The 19,136-nt window shown below is 44.9% G+C and overlaps 1 protein-coding gene across 1 annotated transcript in view; it reads right to left on the minus strand.

Annotated features, from left to right (window-relative positions):
• LOC144751996 (extracellular calcium-sensing receptor-like) overlaps positions 1–19,136 on the minus strand; it is a 46,926-nt gene that overhangs the window by 21,325 nt on the left and 6,465 nt on the right. The window contains exon 3 of the mRNA XM_078639955.1: positions 15,147–15,374. Within this exon, the coding sequence (XP_078496081.1) occupies positions 15,147–15,374 (228 nt within the window). The remainder of the gene's footprint in view (positions 1–15,146; positions 15,375–19,136) is intronic.

Here is a 19,136-nt window from a genome sequence, read left to right on the forward strand (position 1 = left end):
ACTCAAAAATAGGAAAATCAAAACCAAAAACCAGTAGTATGCGGTGGCGTAGTCGTCTGCACTCACTAGTGATGTACACCAATTACTGTGGGTCAAGTACAAATACAAGTTCAAATCCCACCGCCTGAACACCAATGTTAGAAACTGGGGGTCTCTAGTTGGCAGAGGTAGGTACCACTGTCCAAATAGGGACCCTTGCTTCTAGTCAGGGCAAGGAGATAACCCTCTAAGATAACCCCTGCTCGCCCTCTAGGTAGCTTGGCCTGAGCAGTCTAGGCTAACCAGAGGCAATGCTTAAAGTATTTGTACCAACACTCACAGTAACACAGTGAAAACACCACAAACTGATTCCACAACAGTTTAGAAAAATAAAGGTATTTAATCTAAAACTACACAAGACCAAAACGATAAAAATCCAACATACACAGTTCAAGAATATGGTTTCAAAGAGTTCTTAAGGTTGTGTTAAAGTTCTTCAAGTTGCGGTAAAAATAACCACAGATGCGTGAAAAGTTCACAGTTGCGTCACGTTTACTCACAGTACCTTTAGTTGCAACAAAGTTCCAAAAAGCAGAAGCTGGTGCGGTGAAAAACAAGCAATGTGTTGCTCCTGAGACCCTGGGGAGGCGTTTGCGACAGCCCCGCTGCAGCAGCGGGCGTGTTGCGACGAATCTGGTCTGTATGGGGAGGAAGGCCACTTGTATGGATTCCGGTGCGTAGGTTCCGTAGGAAGTCTGTTCTCGCAAAGGCACGATGCGACGATCTCGAAGGGGATGTGACGATCTCCGGGGCGACGATGCGCGGTCCAGCGGTGATACTCTCTCTCGCAGCTCCTCGATGCGATGATCCTGGGACGACTCTCGCAGCGACGTGATGCGGTCCGCAAGCAAGCGGTGCGGCGATCTCACCCAGCGACGACAGGCTCTGCGACGATACTCGCAGCGATGTTCGATTCTCCCGCACCGGTCTGGTGCGTCCCGCAAACGAAGGGTGCGACGTCTCTGGCAGCGGCGTCAGGCGCTGCGACGATCTCGACCTCCGTAGCGGCGGGAAACTTCTCGCACTGTCGGGGATGCGCTCCGCAAGCGAGCGATGCGACACTTTTCAGATTCAAAAGTCACTCAAGCTTAGTTTCAAGCTTCCCAGCACAGGTCCAACCTCCAGAGGCCCCACAACTGGATCAAGCACTCTAGGAGGGACAGAACTCTCTCAGCAGACTTCAGGGAAGCTGGGGGTGAAGTCCTTTTGTTCCTGGGACTTCAAAAACAGGGAGCCAGCTCTTTTCAGGCCCTTGGAGATTCCTTCAAGACAGGGGACACAGCACACAGCAAAGTCCTTCCCCTCTCCTTGGCAGCAAAGCAACAGCAGGTCAGTCCAGCAGAGCAACAGCAGGACAATCTTCCTTCTTCAGAGTCAGCTTTCTCCTTGGCAGAGGTTCCTTCTTGATTTCCAGGATGATCTAATTTTCTTTTGTCAGGGGTCCTGTACTTATACCCCTAAAGTCTTTGTTCTCTGGGTGCATGTGGGCCCTGTGCCCGGTCTGAACCAGTTCTGGGTGGATCCTGAGTACTTTGTTTTGCTGGCTGCATCTTTCCTTTCAGAGTGAGGGGCAGGGTCCTCAGCCGCCCAGCAGGGGGGTAGAGCCAGCATTGTGGAAGGCAGGCACAGCCCTATTCAGCCCAGGTGCTAACTCCTCCCACCACTCCAGTTGCAACTGCAGTCATTCAGCCTAGTGCTGACTCATCCATCCTGCTGGGGAATTCCCCAGCCCCTGTCACTCACAAACCAGACAGTCAATACACAAACATGCCCAGGCACACAGAAGGGTCAGACAAGAGAACAGCAACTTTCTAAAAGTGCTGTTCTCAAACACAGGATTTAAAAACAACCTTTCCTAAAAGATGTGTTATTAAATTCTGAGTTCAGGGATACTAGATACTTATGTCCTATCTTGTTCCTATGGGAAGAAATGCTGTTAACCACTGTAGCCAGCATCCCCCATGTTAACCTATGGAGCAAGATAGCCTTACAGTAGTGAAAAACGAAAATGGCTGCCATTCACTACCAGAGCATGTCACCTGCACTAGTACATGCTCTACCTTTTACATACACTGCACCCTGCCCAGGGGGGTACCTTGGGCCTTCCATAGGGGTGACTGATGTGCACAAAAAGGGAAGGGTTAGGCCTGGTCAGTGGGGACACTGACCAGGAGGACATGGCAGTTCTAAACTGCCCATAGGCACTGCAGTGGCAGGCCTGAGACACCATTTTAGAGCTACTCCTGTGGGTGGCACAATCAGTGCTGCAGGCCCACTAGTAGCATTTGTCATCACCAGCCCTGGCACACCCAGTGCACTTTACTAGGGACTTCATGGTGATACAAATATGCCAAACATGTATATCCAATCAGAATAACAATTTACACAGGGAGCACTTACACTCTGGCACTGATCAGCAGTGGCAGAGTGTCCAAAGCATCTAAACCAGCAAAAACGAAATCCAGCACAGCATCAAAAATACAGGAGGTAGAGGCAAAAAGATAGGGGGAAACCACGCCAAAGATGCCAGATCTAACAGCTCTAATGCACAGAGATGGTCAACGGACGAACTAAGACGACATAAACGGGCCCTTCACCAAAAATAAAGAAAATGGAGACTGAATTATTCTCCAGAAGAAAAATACCACTATTAAGAAGCACTGTGCATTTTTCCTCTAGAATTTTAAACTCAAACAACAGATCGAAGGAAATATTCTCTATTGTTAACAAACTATCTAATGCAGACAGAATCCTACCTAAACCCACACCTACTCAAGCACTTTGCAACTTCCTGAATAACTATTTTATCGGAAAGATCTCAACTATTAAAGCTAGCATTCCAATACATATCTCCAAGGAGACACCACCCTCTATGCAGTGGAACCCCTTTACTATGGATCATTTCCCAGCCATTAGTACCCAGAATTTCCTGGACTTGTTGTCCAAGGTTAAAATCTGGATCCCCTATGGACTGCTGCCCACCTCATATCCTAAAATATGCCCTCTCTGTCCTTTCGAGCTCCGCCATTACTCTTTTGAATTAGTCCGTTTCCCAGGGCCATGTCCCTAAAGTGTTTAAAGAAGCAACGGTGGTCCCCCTTTTAAAAAAACAGGAGCAGACCCTAAAAGTTTGTCAAAATATCACCCCATCTCTCTGCTCCCCTACCTGGCCATGGTACTGAAGGCCCATGTGGCAAATTGTTTGTCCAACTTCATGGAACAATCCAACTATCTAGACCCACACCAAGCAGAATTTCATCTGGCACACTCTAAAGAGACGGTGATATTGGCAGTCTTGGATACCCTACGAGATAAAGCTGACAGAGGTACCCCTCAGGCCCTGGTGCTATTAGATCTTCTGGCCACCTTTGACACCATCGATCACTACATTCTGAAGGACTGTGTCAGGCAGGCTGGCATCCAGGGCTCAGCCTTTAGCTGGATCAGCTCCTTTCTCGAAGATTGCTCCCAATCGTTCTGCTTAGCATCATTCACAACACCCAAACAAAAAAAAACAAGCAGGGTCCCACAGGGATCCTCACTATTCCCCCATCTGTTTAATCTCTACCTTTTACCCTTGATTCAGCCCCTGAAGGAAAGGAATGTGACCACCTTCAACTATGCCGATGACTTACAGTTAATGTTTACCATCGACAATTCACCCAACTCAGTTCTTGATTTCCAGGCTGGCATGTTGTACATTTGCCACTGGATGGACCATAATCACTTAAAACTCAACCCGGGCAAGACCGAATTCATTCTGACAGGGAGCAGCATTAACTGCTGGGGCCCAGACTAATGGCCTACGGACTTGGACCCCCTCCCGAAGCCTTTTCCTCTGCAAGGAGTTTTGAGATCGCTATAAATAATGACCTGTCTCTAAGATCACATCTCGGCCTGCTTCTTTCAGCTGTGAAAGATCAGAAAGGTCAGCCAACTGCTCACACACACAGCACTGATGCATGTTGTGATAGCTATGGTGCTATCACACTTAGACTACGTGAACTCAGTCTAACTGGGCATACCACTTTTTCTAATCAAGCGGCTTCAGATGGTTCAGAAACAAGCAGCCAGACTGATATATCAGCAACCCAGGTGGCAATCTGCCAACCCTCTTTTAAGAAAGCTACACTGGCTCCCTATTTCTCAAAGCTCTGCCCTTAAAACTGGATGCCTGAACTTTAAGTTCCTACATGGTCGCAGCCCCAAATTCATGCATAGTCTTCTATCAAGGCACACTCCCTCTCGCTACCTACGCTCAGCACACCTCCAGCTACTGACTATCCCTGCTTTTAAGTTAAAACGTCAGTGAAGATGTCGGTTTGCTTCCTCGGCCCCAGGATTGTGGAACTCCTTCCCTCTGGAGATTCCGTCATGCACTGATCTTCTGAAATTTAGGAAAATGCTTAAGAGATGGATGTTTGTGCAGGCCTATAAATAACTCTCTCCACTGAGTTTGGCTAATTCTAGATTTAGCGCCATGAACCCTACATGTGCGATTATAACATAATATATGATGCTCTGATGGAATTCATTTCTTTTCACATTCGAAATACACGTTCCTTTAAATTCAGAAAACAAATATTTTAATTCACCTTTGGAAATTACCCTTTGCATTTCTTCAATACTCAATTGTTTTCCCTTCTTCCAGCTTGGGAAGTAAGAATAGTTATGCTTGGGGGGGTCATGGGGTTTACAATACATCAGTATCAGAGAAACCTAAGCTCATGGTTTGTTGAATTGTATTCTTCAGTAAATGGAATATTTAAGAAAATAACTAGTAAGAAAGAATGTATCCCATCCCTGAATTTTCCAACACTCGGTACCCTCTGCCGACTTTATTAGCTTCCTTTTATTGTAAACCATACACCATGTGGTCAGTTGATTCTCCTCAAAATCAAATCAATATATAATTCTGAGCACACAAGTGAGGTATGCCCCAATCAGATTGTAGAAACACATTCTGGGACATTCAGTCATTTCACAAGAGTTTTATAATAAGGAATTTTTACAATACATGCAGGTTGCATATGTGACGTTACAATGCCACATATTACATCGCGGTAGGTAGCAACGCAGACGTTACATCGTCCGCGTTGTTACCACGCATTGCATTACAGCGCAAGTTGTTTCTACGACTTGCACTAGATGGCTCCCTGGACTTAGGAATAGTATAAATTACTATTCTTACTACCAGTTAGTGGAACAGCAGGGAATGTGTTGGACTTAAAATCCAACACATTCACTGGTGTTGCGTGCCATCTAGCGCAAGACCTTAAAATGACTTACGATGTAATGCCATGCGTGGTAACAACGCGGATGATGTAATGTCCGCATTGTTACCAACGTGCGTGGTACTGACAGCGTTGTAAACACTGTCTCCCATGAAGGTTTGCTTTGCTGCATTGGAAGAGGCCACAGTCCATACTGTGTTATGTTCCATATAGGTACCCCAGTATAGGCTCAGGTGGTCACTTAACCTTTCACCTATATTTCCCCTACCATTACAGTACATAACGGTTCTTGGGCCTGACCTTTTTCCTAATTATGGTACTGCTTACAGGATGCAGGGTTTCCCTGAAAACTAGCCTCGTCCACTATGCATGAGGATTCTTGGAAACTCGCAGGACTACAATCTCCTGCATAATAACTATGTAAAAAATTCATTCCTTCTGTCATCCTAGTTCTGACATGATACAGAAAGGTAGAACCGATGAGGGTATCACGTTGGATACATAAACACCATATATCGCTGAGGTAGTCTGGGGAGAAAGGACTTCTATGCCGTCACACTGATGCACGATGCGGAGGTTCCTGCATGCAGACACTCCAGCTCGCAGTGGTCTGACCTCCCTTGCAGTGTGTCCATCTCTATATCGTGATGGGGTCCTACAGTCTCACACTTCATTAATGGGGTTGACTTTATCCTAGAGGGATTCTTGGCTTTTAGACCTACATACGTTTATTCTGTGTATCTCTCTGAGATGTAGTGAGCATGAGTGACTGAGTAAAAATATAGCACTGTTTCCACGATCCTGAGGGATCAGGGTTGTCATGTTCGATGGTTGCCAAGGACTGTTCTCTCCTTGGTAAGGGGTGTTTCTAGTGGCGCTGTGAGGTTGTTGGTATACAGGCTAACATACCCGGTGGGGGTGTCCAGGATCAGCCTGACACCAATCCTACAGTGTATGTTGTCTAAACGCGCAGATTCAATATAGGTTTATAGGAACTAAACAACAACTGCTAATATTGGACTACTGCTCTTGAAGCATGTGATAAATGCAAGGATCGAGCAGCATATTGAATATAATTGTACATTTAATGGTCTGTAAAGTTAGAATCAGCATTATACATGGAGGAATTTGACTGTAAATGTTCAATAATTCTCTGTACCAGTCACTCTCGAAGGGAACTGGCAGCAAGATGTGGAATTTGAACTGTGCCTGGAGCTCTTAGAATTTGATATCTTGTATCTTGACAACAGACATCATCTTGCGGCGGAGTGGAACACTTCTAACTACCCTGTTTGTGTCTGTAGTTTTCTACATATTAGCTCATCCATCCCTGGAATAGGTCCATAGTGCACCACCTTTACTAGAGATATTGCTGTGATGTCCGATCACGAGCGCCGTTAGTATTAATAGTATCCAAACATAAGCCCATGGTGACTTGTCATAGAATAGCGGGTTATATTTCAATGTCATCCATTTTTTCACAATGGTGTTTCTGGCATCATCGTTTCAAGGCACTGTTATTAATAAATATTTCATTCTATTTTTGGATTGATACATCATTTACAGGAAAAATCTTGCAGTCCGAATCTGAATCTCCAGAGCTATTTTCGGCAAATGTATTTTCTAATTTACAAATTCATGCTCCTGGTAGTTGTTGGACTTGGCCCTTTCTGCAAAATCCTCAGCAAATGTTTTGTCTCCACCCTCCAGTTTTCTGAACATGTTTGTCTTGGATTTTAGGTCTTGACCCCCTTTACCACTGCTAACCAGTGCTAAAGTCCTTATGCTTGCTCCTTAAAACATGGTGGGATTGGCTTAGAATCAATTGGCATATGTAATGTACTAGTCCCTAGTAACAAGGTACAACCTGTGCCCAGGCCCTGTAAATTAAATGGTACTAGTGGGCCTTCAGTACCGATTGTGCCACCCACTTAAGTAGTGCTGTAAACATGTCTCAGGTCTGCCATCGCAGCCTTTTTGTGCAGTATTGAACTGCCATTATGACCTGACAAAATAAATCTGTAGCCAGGTCAAAATCTTCCTTTTTAATACTTATAAGTCAACCTTAGGTTAGGCCCTAAACAGCCCACAGGGCAGGATGCAATGTATATAAAAATTAGGACATGTACTTTTCGATTTTACTTGCCCTGATATTGAAAATTAGTTTTTCACATATGCAAGGCCAACCTCTCCCACAGGATAACACTGGAGTTACCTTATTGCATTTAATAAGCAGTATCTTCCAAATGGGAATAAGTAACCTGTTCATGCTTGATGTCTTTGGAATTGTGTTGAAAAATGCTCTCTTATGGTGAAGTCAGCTTTCTGGCTACAATTTTGAAAATGTCACTTTTAGAAATTTGGCGTTAATCGGCCCTTTCTATTTAGAGTCTCTTGGTTGCCTGACTATTTGTAGTTGGTCTTTGGGTATTTGTGCAACACACAATAGATGGCCTAGACATGCCTGGATGGGCTATCACTGGCAGGATGGGCAAGGCAAAGCTAGGCACAGCCCTACTTAAACTTGAAAGGGCTGTGTCTTGCCACCACACAAAGGGCTGCATACCCCCTGTAGTTAGTATGGAACTATGGAAGTGGAAGCAGGAATCATGCGCCCTTCCCTTGGAAACCTGTAAAAGCTTTTCCCACTTCAAAGGAGGCATTGGATGTAAATATTGGACCTCAAACACCAATACACTTCTGGACCAATGGAGACTCTACCATGAAGAAAATTTTGCCACTCTGGGGAACTGCTACGCTGCTGGACAGCTGGCTACCAACTGCATGAACCAGCACCAAGATCTAACTGGAGTAAGTCCCTGACCCACAAGTGAAGCCCCTCACATCCTGGACCTTTGGTGTGGCCTCGGTTGCGCTTAATTGAAGTGTTGGGCCTCTTTGCAACTACAAACAGGCCTGCATTGTTGCTCGTACTGCCTGCCAACTTAAAATTCTGTCAACCGAACCCTTCACCCTTCAGGATCAACTGCTCATGGGGAATACATTAACAGAGCTTCGACCTCACCAACCATGACAAAAGCAGAATTTTCACGCCACAGCGAAGCCCATCTGCAATGCCAGGCTTGCTCTTCATGTTACATCAACTACTGTCTGCAACTCTTCCATGCTCTTCCCTGCCTTCTCTAAAGCAAATTGAACTCTTTGCGCTGGACTTAGAATTAGCTTTTCGGCAAGACTACCTTGCATCCTACAAGTGCTCCATCATTTTCAGCCTGAGTTTGTGATTTTGTCCCAGTTTCGCACAACCACATGGTTGCTAATGGTGTTTTGGGCTTTTCACTCCATTTTTACTTATTTCTTTAAAAATGGATATCACTGGTTCTACTGAATAGATTTCTGTCATTTTGGTCTTGTTTTATTTATTAAAATTTTTATTTTAAATGTCGTGTGAGATCCTTTGTGCGATGTGTTTTTTTTATTGCTTTTTCAAATGTTGCACACATACTTTACACACTGCCTTTAACTTAAGCCTGAGTTGGGCACGGGTTAATTTGGTGTTTGTTTGTGAGTTCACACTGACAATTTTTGTGGTTGCTGCTTGAGTTGGGTTTCATCCCCATCAACCAGTAATCCAATTTCTTACAGTAATATTAGTTCATTGGCAGTCATTTGGTGCTTACCAATTGTCAGTCTGTTCTCAGACCCAGTTGCTGATGATTTTGGGGGGTTTCTAAATGTGACACATTTTATAGTTGAGTCTGGAGTCTGAACATTCAGTAAATGATATTATTCTACCTTAAAATTGTAGCCATAATATCAAAGACAAAAATATCAACAAGTGTGTATGTACGTAACTAAGATGATCCTCTGCACACGGTGTGATCAATCAGGAGCTTTCCTTAATAGAGCAGTAAACATAACACAATAAAAAAGTAATCTGTGTGATTTTTTCTTTTCTGTTTGTTTCGTCATTAGGGGTGTACCCCATGACTCATTCAGGGCTTCAAAATTTCTAGTGTCCAACTCCTCTCCACCGGTAATAATGCTGACCCAGCTGGTCCAGCGGCATAGAGTGAATTCAAGACAGTTGAAGAATTGACTGAGCTTATTCTCTAAAACAGTCCCTTCTGTTCTTATAAAATGTATTGTTGTGTTTAGTCAGGTCGGTTATTAAAACGTCCTCACAAGTCATTCCCCATATACGAGTTCCTGTAGCAAGCTCACTGTGTACTGGATCTCGTGTTCTGCATCCATAGTCGTGAACAGGTTTGAGGACATTTGGGATAATCCACCCAACTAAACCCGACAAAATGTTTTAGAAGCACAGAAGGGACTGTTTTAGAGTATAAGCTCAGTCAATTCTTCAACTGTCTTGGATCTGAATTAGAACCAGCGGAGAGGAGTTGGACACTTTTAGGTTTGTCTGACCCTATGGTCTATTTTAGAAGGCACCACCAGAATTTCTCATCACCATAAACTGACCCAAACTCTATAGGCACCAAGATCTCCTAGAGCACCCCCACACTATATCAAGTATGTATGTATGTACTTTGAAGATATGGCTATGTAGGTGTGTAGTTACAAATAGGAATTTTGTACTTTCATATATGAATGAATGCATTTCAAAGCATGTGGCTACTCAAGAGTGTCCCGGTGCTCTACACGGCATCTCAGGTACAGAAGCATTATCAATTGAATAAGCAATTTCCAAAATGCAGTCTCAGTCGCAGAGTTTATTAATTAAAATGGAGCTCCTTCCAGTGCTCTTGATTTCAATTTGTTGTCCTCAATATTTTGGCTAGGATATCAAGGCATACCAATATTCCATACTCAATATTAAAAAATACAAACTGAGAGCTGCACAGTCAGCGGGGGCTTTGGAAGCTGCAGCTGTATTCTACACAAGATGGGACAAATGAGCTTCCTGTTCACAGTGTAGATTGAATCACAATTTTCATTCCCTTTGTTGCCAGCACTAGTGTGATAGGCAGGGCAGTTCAATAAAAGTTGTGTAATATTCTGAAAAGGTTCCATTCAGGTTATGTAACCAGGGTTATTACATTACAATACATGTTGTTTTGTTTTCTTGCGCATTCATTGATATTGTTATTGATGTTTATAGTTTATAGTTGATAAAGTCCATCACTGATATCATAAAGACAGGCTTGTGTAGAAAAAAAGAGGATGTGCTACAGGGGCAGAGCCTGTGAGAGGAGCCAGGTGTTAAGAAATTAATTTGATTCCTGAACTGCAGAAAAGTTGATTGAACTTTTAGGTGCAAAGGCAACTTATTCCAAAGTTTGATGCTGGCAGCAGAAAGACGTCTTCTTCCCCAGGATGCTTTCCTGATGGCAGGACAGTGGAGGCAAAAGAAGGGGTCTTTTGAGAAGATACCAGCAGAATTTCTTTCTCCAATATTATGGGGCAGAATCATGAAGGGCTCGGCGTGCCAAGCAAAGCGCCATCAAGGCTACTCTCTTCTGATTGGAAGCCAGTGTCGCACGTCAGTGGCTTGAGATGTTGATGAGTATTTGGGAATCTTAAGGCTGCCGCATTCTGAAGTATTTTCACATACAGGGAAATAAATTATTTAATCCTAGAGCGAACTAATGCTGTAAATACTGTCTTTTGCAAATCTAATGGGATAAACGGAAGTATTTTTTCAATGTTCATGAGAGAGCTGTGGTGCAGCGGCCAGAGCGGCTGACTCCGTAGCGCAGGTGTCATGATTTGATCCTCAACAGCTCAGCTCAACATCATGTGACCCTGGGCAACAGCTCACTTACTCCCCAATAACCTTCAGCCCCTTCAAAACTTGAGGAGTGTTACCTGCTTTGCAAGTATGGATTATAATAGTATCTCTGAGAAAGGGAGATTTCTATCAAAAATCTACCACAGGTTTCTAAGGGCCCAGCTCTTAATGACACCATGTAGGATTCCAAAAAGTTGTTTCCGTTCCAAAAAAGAAGGAACTCCATCTTTTAAGAGCTTAATTTGAGACAATTGTCTCCACGTAGCTTATTGCTCCACACATACACTTCCTGAAACGTTTGGCACCCTCAGTAGGATCAATTGAAATTGAAAATACAATTTGGGTATCATCCATGTAGGAGACAGAAGAGAAACCAGAGGATATGATCAATGTGCCTAGTGGTGCCACATATATATTACGAAGAGTCGGACTCGAAGAGGATCCCTGAGATACCGCATGGTAACGTGAATGATAGAGATGTAAAGGCTTCAAAGGCTGCGGTCTGCTCTCGATTTGAGAGAAATGGTGTCAACAGCTCAAGAGCCATCCCTCCGAAACCCTTGTTTTCAAGCTGTTTGAAAAGCACTGATTGACAAACGGTATTGAATAATGCAATCAATGCCTCTACCCTCAACTGTCCATGACAATTTTAATTTCTGGCCTTGACTCAGTACTGTATCAAGGTTTTATCATGCTTGAGAGATATTCTGTGCCAGATTGCAGGTTCTGCGTGTTCGTGATCGTGATCTTGCCAAAATAGCGCCGAAAGAAAGATTGCGCTTCCTAATGACGTGATCGCACGTCAAAATGACGTGATCGCATTCGCACAGTCTCGCGGGATTGTGCGGCCTGATTCCAAAAGTCGTGGCGTACTCGACCGGTAGAGAAAATGAGAAGGCGAACGCAGAATCAAGAAAGGTCGCACATGCGAGAACGCTATTGAGCGCGTGAGGAAGAAAAACAACTATGCTACGCTGTAGATTGCAAAGTATTTGACAACTTCGCGTTCACTGCGAAGCGCGAAGTTACCCTACTTCGCAGACTCCGCGAGCGGAGCGTAGTTCACTGCGCAGGGTTATTTTACTTACCGTCCAGGATCTTCCTCCTGTTTTACTTACCGTCCAGGATCTTCTCCCTGTCTTACTTACAGTGCAAAATCTTCCTCCTGTTTTACTTACAGTCCAGGCTCTTACTCCAGTTTTACTTACAGTCCATGATCTTACTCCAGTTTTACCTACAGTCCAGGATTGGCTTCCTGATTTGCTTACACTCCAGGATCTTCCTCCTGTTTTACTTACAGCCCTGATCTTCCTACTGTTTTACTCATAGTCCACAATCTTCTTCCAATTTTACTTACAGTCCATTATCTTCCACCTGTTTCACTTACAGTCCGGGAAATCCTTCATGTTTTACTTACAGTGCAGGATCTTCCTCCTGTTCTACTTACAGACAGGATCTTCCTCCTGTTTTACTTACATTCAAGGATCTTTCTCCTGTTTTACTTACAGACCAGGATCTTTCTCCTGTTTTACTTACAGACCAGGATCGATCTTCTGGCTGTTTTACTTACAGTCCAGGATCTTCCACGTGTTTTACTTACATTCCAAGATCGTCCACCTGTTTTACTTACATTCCAGTAGCTTCCTCCAGTTTTACTTACAGTCCATGATCTTACTCCAGTTTTACCTAGAGTCCAGGATTGGCTTCCTGATTTACTTACACTCGAGAATTTTCCTCCTAGTTTACTTACAGCGCTGATATTCCTACTGTTTTACTCATAGTCCACAATCTTCCTCCAATTTCACTTACAGTCCAGGATCTTCCACCTGTTTTACTTACAGCCCGGGAAATCCTTCCTGTTTTACTTACAGTGCAGGATCTTCCTCCTGTTTTACTTACAGATCAGGATCTTCCTCCTGTTTTACTTACATTCCAGGATCATTCTCCTGTTCTACTTACAGACCAGGATCCTTCTCCTGTTTTACTTACAGACCAGGATCATTCTCCTGTTTTACTTATAGCTAGTGTCTTCTTCCTGTTTTACTTACATTCCAGGATCTTTCTCCTGTTTTACTTACAGACCAGGATCCTTCTCCTGTTTTACTTATAGCTAGTGTCTTCTTCCTGTTTTACTTACATTCCAGGATCTTTCTCCTGTTTTACATACAGACCAGGATCCTTCTCCTGTTTTACTTATAGCTAGTGTTTTCTTCCTGGTTTACTTACAGTGCAGGATCTTCCTCCTGTTTTACTTACAGATCAGGATCTTCCTCCTGTTTTACTTACATTCCAGGATCATTCTCCTGTTTTACTTACAGACCAGGATCCTGCTCCTGTTTTACTTACAGACCAGGATCGATCTTCTGCCTGTTTTACTTACAGTCCAGGATCTTCCACGTGTTTTACTTACATTCCTGGATCGTCCACCTGTTTTACTTACAGACCAGGATCGATCGTCTGCCTGTTTTACTTAAAGTCCAGGATCTTCCACGTGTTTCACTTACATTCCTGGATCGTCCACCTGTTTTACTTACATTCCAGTAGCTTCCTTCTGTTTTACTTACATTCCAGAATCTTTCTCCTGTTTTAATTACAGACCAGGATCATTCTCCTGTTTTACTTACATTCCAGGATCTTTCCCCTGTTTTACTTACAGACCAGGATCCTTCTCCTGTTTTACTTATAGCTAGTGTTTTCTTCCTGGTTTACTTACATTCCAGGATCGTCAACCTGTTTTACTTACATTCCAGGAGCTTCCTCCTATTTGACTTACAGTCCAGGATCTTCCTCCTGTTTTACTTACAGACCAGGACATTCCTCCTCTATATAAATATGATGGACATAGAGAGATACCTCACAAAGTGGTTTGCTGAATAACTGCTTACACACGTCGCACACAATCTGGTAGCAATCAGACGCCACTGGGATACAAATCTCCATCTTCCATGTACAGATAGTGAATGAGCGAACATACTAAAAGAACCCACATCCAACCCCAGGAATGCCAGATACAGCCTCAAACACTCAAAATAAACAAATATTTTAAGCGCACTGACGTCCACTGTGCTAGATGCAATTTGGTAGATGTGGATTTAGTTCATATGTTATGGAACTATACTGCTCAAACTACTTATTGGCTTGCTGTTGTCACTTACCTGATGGGCTGCACCCGGCGCACAGTTGAGTATGCCTGGGAGGTGTACCTCCTGGGCCTCTATCGCAGGTCCAAACAATACAAGGTAATGTCAAGGTTCATAGTCCTGGTATTACTTGTAGTTTAACACGTGATTACCTGACATTGGAAGCGTTGTGAGCCACTGCCCGTGATGGCGTGGTCTTGCTCGTTGACAAACTTGGAGCAGCCAGAAAGTGTCACCTTGCAGCGCAAGGATATCTCTGGGCGCTATAAACTCCTGATGAGGGCTGCATGTGATGCAGTCCTCCTGGACCCTGCAACATCTGGCAAAGAGATGAGGAGCCACCTACTATGGGCACCAACAAAAAAATGGTGGTGACGTGCTGTGAAGCAGAGCAAACTCACAAACAAGGCTCAGCGGCTAGATGCCTGGCCAGCCCTCTGCTTTAGGACCCTACTCGCACACCCAGGAATCACAACATTTCTCGGGCAAGGTGGATATCAACACTGAGTACAGCTGTGGGTGGACTAGTAACAATTCGACGTGACAGAAAATTCAGTTGAGGAAAAGTTTGCTCTGTCCATACCCTGACTTTGCCCTTCTCCCCTCCCTGCCCCTCCCTCTTTTCCCTTACTCCCCCACCTTTAGCATACTACACACAGACATGGGAGCTAAGAACACCAGCAGCAACAGCCTCTTCTTATTTGTAACATTTCACCAGGCAACAGGAGCTGCAGTAATGCTCAATCCAGAGAACATTAGTGATGACCATGCGCACTGCTGCTTACTTAATTTTTGAGCTTTAACATCCATGTTCCAAAATCTGCTTATATACTATTGGTTGAATGAGTAAAATGATGATGTTATCTCCAAAGTATTAGTATTTTTTATGTCATGTTAAACTTAGAAATGTTTTCCATTTACTTCTAGGCAGTTTGTTATCTTTAGATACGTCAACTTTAATTCTAATAATCTAATTCTTATGTAAGGTGACAGGACTAGGCCATCGATCACCACCCTCACCTGGCTCTTTCCAGTGTTCCACATCATGGCACCATTCTTCATCCTGACCTGCTTCCCTTCAGGGACACTGGAGTCATACATCCCCACTTTTACCAGTTGTACTGTGTCATTCAGCGAGATCTGGAGGTTTAAAAATTCAAACGCAGGGGGCACGTCTCCATTCTGATCAAAGAAGATTTCCTCTCCTGTGCTAGTGGTAAAGCGCACATTCCTCACATAGTACAACATCTGGAATCAAAAATCAGATGGCACAGTGAAAAATCTCATACGAACTCATAACATAAACCAAGAGAATCTTTTTCACACATGGAAATTAAATCTGCAGTTAATATCAATGTCAGTTTGAGTTCTCCTGGCAACATATTCAACTTAACCAAATATGCCTTGAATTTCTGCAAAAACACCAAGCACATTTTATATATTTATTTAATTCCTCCCACAACTGCTGGACATTTCCGCTACCACGATTGATGCTGTTCTCTTCCTTTGATGCTAACATCATCCCTGGCGGTAATTGGTGGTGGAATGTCTCTAGAGGAATCCCTGCTTGGGATCACATTTGCATCCACGTCCTTGATGACTGACCAGGAATCATAATGCCATTCTCATGTTCTTAGGTTTCCACAGCTGGGTTCAGTTTACCCCTTGGCCACGGTGGTAATTCCGCCGCAGTGCTGGGGGGCAGGGGGGTCACACGGCGCCGCCATGCTTGCGACGGAACCACTCCGTCACGAGCCATGGGCGCGCTGTGCTCATGATGGAGTGGTTCCGTCATGGCCCCGCCCGCTCATCAATTCACCCGCACAGCCGCGGAATTGATGCTGGGTTGGCGGGACGGCCGCAGCGTGATGAAACCACTCCGTCATGAGCACAGCGTGCCCATGGCACGTGACGGAGTGGGTCCGTCACTAGCACAAAACGGGTTAAAGGACAGAAGAATGCATGCTGAAGTTTGCATCCAATTCTGGAGCTGCCAACAGCCACAGTGCCCACCCACATGCTTGACAGATTTCCTTATCCACCCAGAAGCAGACAATGAAGAGGTGAAATGGCGAGTATGCAAATGTAGTCTGGATCAATATACAACTTCTGCATGTTTTCAGGAAGAAGGATTTACTATCCAATACTAATTGGTAAGTGTATGTGTGCGGCACTGGACAGCACTTATACAAAGTCAATTAACCAATCTGGGAATTGTAAGCACGCTACTCTCCAGTGAGGGTCTCAAGGCATTAAAAGGGGGGGTTGGCAGGTCAAAGAGACAGGTCTTGTGGGTCTTCCTGAAGGTGTTCAGGGAGGGGGCATGTCTGATGTCTGCTGGTAGCTCGCTCCATGTCTTGGCTGCAATGTGAAAGAAGGATCTTCCACCACAAGGTTGGTCTGCCACCAGGTGCTATCCCATGCAGAAGGGGTGGTTTCGAGGACAATGACTTCTATCTTCTCGGCGTTGAGATTCAGGAAGATGCTGGTCAGTTAGAATGTGAACGTCTTGCATTCCTTTCTGGAAGTTGAGTTTGGCAGTTGCGGGGTGTTTGGTAAGGGAGAGGATGACCTGTGTGTCGTCATCGTATAATACTTTGCTGAGGCCTTGTTGTCAGACAATGGCTGCGAGAAGGGCTAAGTAGATGTTGAAGAGGGTGGGGCTCAGTGATGAACCCTGTGTGACACCACGGGGAATTTACGTGGGGTCAGAGGGGAAGGGTGGGAGTCTGATCCTTTGGCTTCTTTCGGTGAGGAATGATCGGATCCCATCCAGGGCTGTTCCTTGTATTCCTGAGTCATGTAGTCTGGTGACTAGTGTGCGGTGTGAAACCGTGTCAAAGGCTGCTTATAGGCAGATTAGGATGAAGGCTTTGGAGTGGCCTTGGTCCAGGAGGGTGCAGATGTCATCTGTGTTGGTAAGTAGGGCAGTCTCTGTGCTGTGGTTGCTTCGGAATCCGGATTGTGATGGGTCGAGGAGAGCATTCTCTTCAAAGAATTGTGTCAGTTTCCTGTTGACAGTTGTCCCTGCAACTTTGGCTGTGATGGGGAGGAGCAAGATGGGCCGATAGTTCTTGAGGTCGGTGGGATCAACTGTGGGCTTCATGAGCAGGGATATGACTGCTGCGTGCTTCCAGTCATCTCGGAAGGTGCCTGTTTTGAAGGTGGTGTTGATGGTGCAATGTAGTTCGGGTGCGAAGGCAGACGCGGCTCTGTGGTACATGTGAAGGGGGCAAGGGACAGTGGGGGCCCCCGAGTGGATGTTTTTCATGGTTAAGGCAGTGTCTTCGGATGTGATCGGTGTCCAGTTGGAGATGGTGGGCTGGCTTGTGTTTTTGGGGGATGGAGGGCCGTCTGTGGCAACTGATGGATGGTCGATGAAGGTTTCAGAGAGGTTTTTGATCTTGAGATGGAAATGGGTTCCAAGCTTGTTGCAGAGGTCTTGGGATGTGGTGATGTCTGTGACTTCGCTGGATGGGTTGGTGAATTCTTGAATGACACTGAAAAGTTCCTTGGAGGTGGTGGAGTTGGCCAGGATTTTTTTGTGGATGAATTCCTCTTGGTGGCTCTGATCTGGTTGTGGTAGTCCGTCATGGAGTCCTTGTACATGGTGAAGTTTTCGGTTGTCTTGGTGCTTCTACAGTTTCTCTCCAGGCGTCTGCAGGTGCGTATGGATTCTTGGAGAAGGGTGGTGAACCAAGCAGCTCTCCTGGGGCGTTGTCTGTTGGGGTTGCCCAGCGGGGCAAGCTCGTCTGAGTAGTTGGAGATCCAGGTGTGGAGTTCTCTGGCTGCATTGTTTGCATGATTTGCAGTGGGCGCCCAGGTGTGATTGTCTCGGGGGAGAGTAGAGTTTATTTGCTCATCGGTAACCTTGCTCCAGTTCCTTTGCGGTGGGCGTGGAGCTGGTTTGGGTGCCTTGGGTTTGTTGATTGCGAAGTGTACGCAGTGGTGGCCGGTCCATTGCGGCTTCATTATGTGGCTGAATTGGACGCTGTTTACTGCTGCAAAGATGGGGTCAAGGGAGTGTCCTGCTCTTTGTGTTGGTGTATTGAGAAGTTGTTTAAGTCCAATGCTGTGGACGTTGACACGAAGGATAGTGGAGTTGGGGCCCCTGGGGTTGTCGAGGTCGGAGTTCAGGTCTCTAATCAATTCAATTCAAATAATCTTTATTTCGATCGTCGCAGATCATCAAAGATATACACAAAATCACAGCATAAAATTTATAAAAAGGATTCCTTGTTTGAAGATTTAAAAGTTCGTAATTACATTCTAAAAAAGTAAGTACATATTAGATTGAAATTAAGAGTTAGTAAAACATGCCTAATTAGCATCCTTTATGATTCTTATGCGTACTCTCCACATTGCCAACAAAAATTTCGCCATAACAAACACTGTTGGAGGTGTTAAGTCCGTTTTAAGCACTCTGTAGGCTGGGGCATAAGTTCGAAAACCCAGATTCCTTAAATAGGGGACCAGCCAGTAGCTCCTAATCTTACTGTAGGCTCTGCAAAACAGGACCACGTGAAGGTCACTTTCCAGTTTATAGTTGCATGCTGGACAGTTAGCCAACCCCGAGTTACCATCCCAGGATTTAGTAAAGGACCTCAGCGGAAGTAGTTTGTTGATGCAATGGTGTGGGGTGCGTTGAAGTTGGTGATGGTGGTGGCAAAGGGTGTTCGGGGGCTTGGGGGTCTGTAGATGAAGGTTCCTAAGAGTGTGGAGTTGGGGGTGGTCTGGATCAGTCAGTACAGGTGTTTGTCAGAGGGGAAGTTTCACTGGAGGTGGTGAGGCAGAGGGTGCTCTTGTGGGCGATGGGGAGGCCCCCTCCAGGGTGGTTGGGGCGATATTTTTTCTGGATCTTGTATCCGTCTGGGATGGCTGTGCTGATGTTGGGGCGGAGGATGCGTTGTTCCAGGTCTCTGTGAAGAAGGCGACGTCGGGCGAGAGAGAGTCAAGTAGGTTTCAGAATTTCATGGTGTGTTTGTGTACAGAGTCTATGTTGAGGAGGAT

This window comes from Lissotriton helveticus, chromosome 4_2 (assembly GCF_964261635.1).
Source record: "Lissotriton helveticus chromosome 4_2, aLisHel1.1, whole genome shotgun sequence".
Taxonomy (NCBI): Eukaryota; Metazoa; Chordata; class Amphibia; order Caudata; family Salamandridae; genus Lissotriton; species Lissotriton helveticus.